Raw genomic sequence first — 5,570 nt, forward strand, 5'->3', positions numbered from 1 at the left:
TTCCATTCCACGTTGAAAGGAGGGAGGCTGAGGTTGGTTGAATGAACTGGCTGGTTTTTCCTGATGAACCAGAGGAGGAGGTCTACTCGTCATCGACGGACCGGCGTTAGCTGTAGCCGCACTGTCCGTCTCATCAATCGTTTGTGTAGTTGGGAACGGTGGAGGAGGGTCAGCGACAGGAGTGGTGTTGCTAACGGAATGAAGCTGATGAGGTGACTCACGAACCGCGCGATCCGTAGATGTCTTTCCTCTCAGGCTCGGAGGGGCTCCAACTCCTTCTAGTATCTGGCCTCGCTGAGAGTTTGGCGAATTGTTTTCCTTGGAAGGAGCATTCGGAGTGGGAACGAGTGGGATATCAGCACCAAGGCCCACGCTGTTAGCAGGCGTCGGTGGATGGAAGAAGTGTAAATGGCGTGGGTGGCCTTGACGCCCGGCCTTCGAAATGGTATCAGGCGACTTGGTAACGTGGTCGTCCTGCTTACCGTTTCTGTCACTGCTGGTGTTGGTCGTAGTAGTAGCAATGCCATCTTCATATCGAGCCTTCAATGCAGCCACTTTATCTGCGCCGTATCGCTTCGTGAGCTCAGCGAACAGCCACTTCTCACGGCCCGCGTATCTCTTTCCGTACACCTTTGCCATCTTCAGGCGTTTCTTGTCTGCCTCCGTGAAGAAATCAATCAGCAATGTCTCCAACGAGGCTGGCTCTGCATCCTTGTCCTTGCTCTCTTTTTGAGCTGGCGAATCCGGCATCGAGGGAGGCGGGGGAGGAGGACTCAATAGTGGGATGCTGGGCATACTAATACCAGTATTTTCGGCCTCATCAGTCCACGCTTGTTCAGATTGAGTAACTTGTACACTTTCACTGTGGAGCGTGCCTACCTCCGAAGCAGTATTTTCAACCATAGGTTTCGGTGGTGGGGTAGTAGATGGTTCGGCAAAATTTGGAGGAGTAGGAGGAGTCATGCCATTATTCTTCAGGTCAGCCTCCTCAACAGCGCTGTCTAGTTTATCGACATTCTCCTCCTGCTGCTCCAATGGACTCTCATGGATTGGAGGCATTGCTCCAACGTGCAGCAACGAATCGATTTGCGGCGAAAAATCGGTAAGCGATATCTCTTCTTGCAGCTCTACTCCATACTTTCCAACCTGTGCGTCCATCGGAATGACGCCTTGTTGCTGCGGATAAGGCGATGGTCGCCTTAATGGCGATGGATGGTGCTGTGGTTCAATCAATGTACTCTCCTCCTGCTCGATCAGCAGACCTGGAGACACGTACTGCTCATCTGTTTGTGGAGTTGGATGGACACTTTCGGTGGCTTCATCTTCATCTTGTGCTCCGCGCGGGGACATCAGTACTGATCTCAACTCGAAATCGTCGACTTTGTTCGTGGTTGGCTCTCCAGTTGACGCGGGTGAAGTCACCACAGGGTGTAGTTCTGTTGATCCTATCGTGAAGACGGGAGGTAAGTCCTTCATTGGGGTTGCACCACCCGATGCCCATGGATCCCAAAGTGGTCGATTCGGTGATCCCGGCGATAAAACTGCAAACTGAGCGGTCTCGTCCTTAATCGACTGGAGTTGAGGTGGACGCAAAGAAGACGCTGCAACGTGACTTGTTTGTGTAGAAAGATGAAGCGCTTCCAATATGAGAGCCGGGGATTCTTCAGTAGGAGGCCCCGGCACCTTTGCATTCTGAGAAGGAGTTTGCAGTTCCATTGACGCTGTTTGCTCCACCAGTTCATGACTGGGTGAGCCACTACCGCGGGCAGGACTGAGTCTTGCTTGAGTCGTCTCGGCCTTCTTTAGCTTGGCTGCAAGTTCACGAATGCGCTGCTCCTTCTCTTCCAGTCTCTGTTCAGCAATCTGTCGATCCCTCTCAACTTTCTGCATAGTGCGTTGCAGTTCATTAAGCTTCGTCAGTGACTGGTACAATTCTTCTTCGGTATGTTGCTTCGTTGTCATCAATTGTTTGCGCAGACTGGCCTCCGATATCTGCAGTTCATGTAGGTACGTCAACAAGCTATTGACATTGTCACGCGTCGGCAGCAACTTGGACACGATCAGTTCCCCACTCCGCACCTGTCGTCCTTTACCTGGCGATAACCTGGCCCTTTTCCCACCAACGTCCTTATAACTCGACGGACAAGATCTCGGCCCGCTCTTCTTCTCGTCGAACACGGGCGAGTTGGACACAAAGATGTCCTCCGAACTGTTTGCTCGAGAGCCCGAGCCAGCTCGACTACCAGATAGCTCCATCCTCACGCGCTGAGCGGCACTGAGACCCCCGTCATCGAACGTCGTATAGGTTGGCTGTCCCTGTGGAGTTCGAGGGGGTTGCACTGATAGTTTTTCAGCGTTAATTGCAGTAACCAGAGCGGGTGGAAGGGCTGCAGTCACATCTGGCTTAATAGAGGGCAACGCCTGCTGAGCTTTGGTCTCCTGTTGCTCGCCATTGACTGTGACAGTTGAAGTCTCGCTCTCTCTACGCCTGTTGCTGTCTATGGACGAAGAAGACGGACGCTTGCGGTGTCTGCTGAAAAGTGGAGACTACAATACCAGTAACAGACAAATATCAGCTAATGAATGACTGAGAGTACACTAAGAATACGCACATCGTGTCTTCCACCGTCTGATTCCGGTCTCCAGCCGCGTCGGAGGTTCGCTACGACGTGCGTTCCTGTATACCCGAAGGTGTGTGCGTGAGGAGGCGGCGAGGTGTGGCTGGAGTCAGCGTTGTTGTCGAGCTTGGTCGTTCGGGGCGGCGAGTCCCGCGGCGTGACGCTCTTCTCCATCTCCAGAGAATATGCTTGGCAATTGCTGAAGCTGCAATCTTTGCGATACAAATGTAGCCATGTGGGACTTCAACATCAATGGAGCTTTTGTTCTAAGGTACCGCAAAATGCTCCCCACACGCTTCTTGCTTTGCTAATGAAGCCCGCGCAATCGAGTACTCTGTCGTCGCAAGATAAGATAGCTTTTTACAAAACAAACGCGTTCACGCTAAAATTCTAACTTGTTTCATGTTGCTAAGCAAGCTCTTCTTCGGTTGCTACTTCAGGCGCAGCGGTCTTCGCCGCTTCGAAAGGCTCCACAAGCCGCGCTAGCACCTCGTTTACGGCGGACGCAAGACCGCCGCTTTCCTCCTCTTCACTAGCCGTAGTCGATGATTCATCTGTTGCTTGTCTGGGTTCAGTCTCATCAGTGATATCAGCGTGCTCATCAGCGCTTTCTATCGACGCAATCGGTTCCTCAATAACAGGGGCTTCTTCCAACTCTGGTACATCTTCAGCCGCCGGCTCGTCGATAGCCTCTAGAGCTTCTTCGTCAGCAGGGACAGCAAACGCTTCATCCACAGCATCAGGGAGCTCTTCCTCAGCAACAATAGCAGACTCAGTATCATCCCCTGCAAGAGTTTCTACGTCTTCAGTAGCAGCAAATGCAGCATTCTCAACATCCTCAATCTCCTCGGTCCCATCCTCCGTGGCATCAGGTGCATCAGTATCTGCTTCGATCGATGCTTCTGTAGCTTCAATCACCACAGATTCCTCACCCTGTTCGCTGAATTCGCCAACTTCAGACGCAGACTGCTCCTCTTCAACCGCACTGAAAGTACTCGCTTCTGCATCACCATCAGCCTCCTCGTCCAAAACTACTTCCACGCTCTCCACGTCATTCTCAAAAAAAGAATCCGGTACTGCATCTTCCTCATCTCCTTCCACTACGACCGACTCAATCTCGGCGGAAGCAGACAATCCTTCTTCAAGGTCCTCCTTTTGTTCAGAAGCCTCGTTCTCGAGCGCTTCCTCCAACTCGTGTACGACAGTTTCGTCGGCAACTGTAGCAACGACTTCTTCCAAATCCAACTGGGGAACGGAAGCTTCAACCTCAACAGGAATGGCTGAGCCATTCTCTTCAGCGTCCTCCTCGTCCGACTTCACATCAGCATCTTCTGACAAAGACTCCACCACAGCAACAGGGGCTGCAACAGGCTCTTCATCATTCGACACATCGTTGGCAACCTCAGCACCCTCGTTCGACACACCGACACTGCCCTCCTCAGACAGTGGCTCTACCACGTCAACATCGTTAGAACTGGAAGGCAGCTCAGAGTCTAGCTCCACAATGACCTCTTCGTCCCCATGGTCTTCATCGGAAGCGCTCATTTCCCCTTCGTCATTATTCGCCGTTGTCTCGACTTCGACTTCCACCACAACATCAAGCTCGTTATTTTCTACCTCGACCTCATTTTCTTCACTCAATGTGCTGGCCACCTCATCTCCATTCTCCGACTGCACCACCGGGGCCTCGTCAACGTCGACAGACACCACCACAGTATCTGGCTCCTCCTCGTTCAGGTCAGGCTCAACATTCAATTCCAATTCTTCGGAGCGAACCGACTCCTCTTCAGCCCTCTCCATTTCCCCATCAGTCGCCTCAGTGAGAACGTCCGCATCTGACGACAACTCCTTCACTTCAACAACGGTGTCAGCAATACTAGGAATGATGACGGTGTCTTCAGCTGAGTCAGTCTCAGACTCAGGCGATTCCACAGCGACATTTTCCGATTCGACAGGCTTCTCCGCTTCTGCTTCACTTAATTCAGACGATGCATCTTCTTCAATATCTACCGGCTCAAGCTCATCCTCCAAAGCAGAGGAGAAAATCTCGATGGACTCAGCGGTCAGTTCCTCTTGGTTGGTATCCGAAACGGTTTCAGTGTACGACAAGTCCACACCCTCCTGTAGAACTTCGACCTCGACGACGTCGTCGGATTCCATAGCGTTCTCTTCATCCAAGGATTCTGTGTTGTCTGCGTCTTCTACGGTAGCGTCAGACGCTTCTTCCACAACATCAACCATGGCATTCACTGCGTCAGCCTTGGTGGAAGCGGAAAATTCATCATCGTCACTATCAACGAACTCAGTCTCCGTGACCGGGGCAAGTACAGAGTCGTCCTTTGGTGTAGTCTCCGTCACTTCAGCCATATCAACGTCAGCTGGTTCCACATTGGCATTCACTGACTCAGTCTCTTCAACTGAGGCAAAAACAGCGTCATCCACGGTAAGGGTCTCAATAACTTCAGTGTTATAAACATCAGCCGACTCGACGTTGGCATCTTCCGGCTCAGCCTCTACGTCGTTGGTATCATCCAACGCAGCCTCCTTAGCTAGTGGGATATCCTCCGACTCCTCAATTGCTGGGGGATCATCAGACTCCACCACATCAGTCGATTCCGATGTAACATCATCCTCTGCTTCAGATGTAAATGGGAAGGTCTCTTCCTTGATGGCTGCTGACTCCTTATCAACAGGTATGATATCCTCCTCCGGCATGTCCTCCTTCGTTGCAATTTCAATGTCACCAGTTTGGGGCTCGTCATCAAACTTGAATGTATCTACTTCCACAGGAACTTCCTCCGGCGGTACAACTACCTCTTCCGCATAGAGTTCATCAGTCACCTTGTCCTCAGCTTCTACTTCGTTGACAAAGCTTTCGTTTTCCATCTCTTTTTCCATCTCATCAGCCGCTCGGTCCGGCGAGTCCGTGTGCGCATTGCTTTCACTTTCTTC

At 51.8% G+C, this 5,570-nt stretch overlaps 2 protein-coding genes across 2 annotated transcripts in view; both read right to left on the minus strand.

The window, feature by feature from the left end:
- Positions 1 to 2,852, minus strand: part of PPTG_24542 (hypothetical protein) — a 5,970-nt gene extending 3,118 nt beyond the window's left edge. Inside the window, exons 1-2 of the mRNA XM_008917620.1 lie at positions 2,613 to 2,852; positions 1 to 2,547 (exon numbers count right to left, since the gene is read on the minus strand). Of these exons, the coding sequence (XP_008915868.1) occupies positions 1 to 2,547; positions 2,613 to 2,792 (2,727 nt within the window). The 5' untranslated portion in view covers positions 2,793 to 2,852. The remainder of the gene's footprint in view (positions 2,548 to 2,612) is intronic.
- A 174-nt stretch (positions 2,853 to 3,026) lies between these two features.
- The window catches only part of PPTG_24543 (hypothetical protein), a gene marked incomplete at both ends in the record, with an annotated part of 6,477 nt that continues 3,933 nt past the window's right edge, over positions 3,027 to 5,570 (minus strand). The window contains one exon of the mRNA XM_008917621.1: positions 3,027 to 5,562. Within this exon, the coding sequence (XP_008915869.1) occupies positions 3,027 to 5,562 (2,536 nt within the window). The remainder of the gene's footprint in view (positions 5,563 to 5,570) is intronic.

This window comes from Phytophthora parasitica (assembly GCF_000247585.1).
Source record: "Phytophthora parasitica INRA-310 unplaced genomic scaffold supercont2.108, whole genome shotgun sequence".
In the NCBI taxonomy this organism is placed as follows: Eukaryota; Oomycota; class Peronosporomycetes; order Peronosporales; family Peronosporaceae; genus Phytophthora; species Phytophthora nicotianae.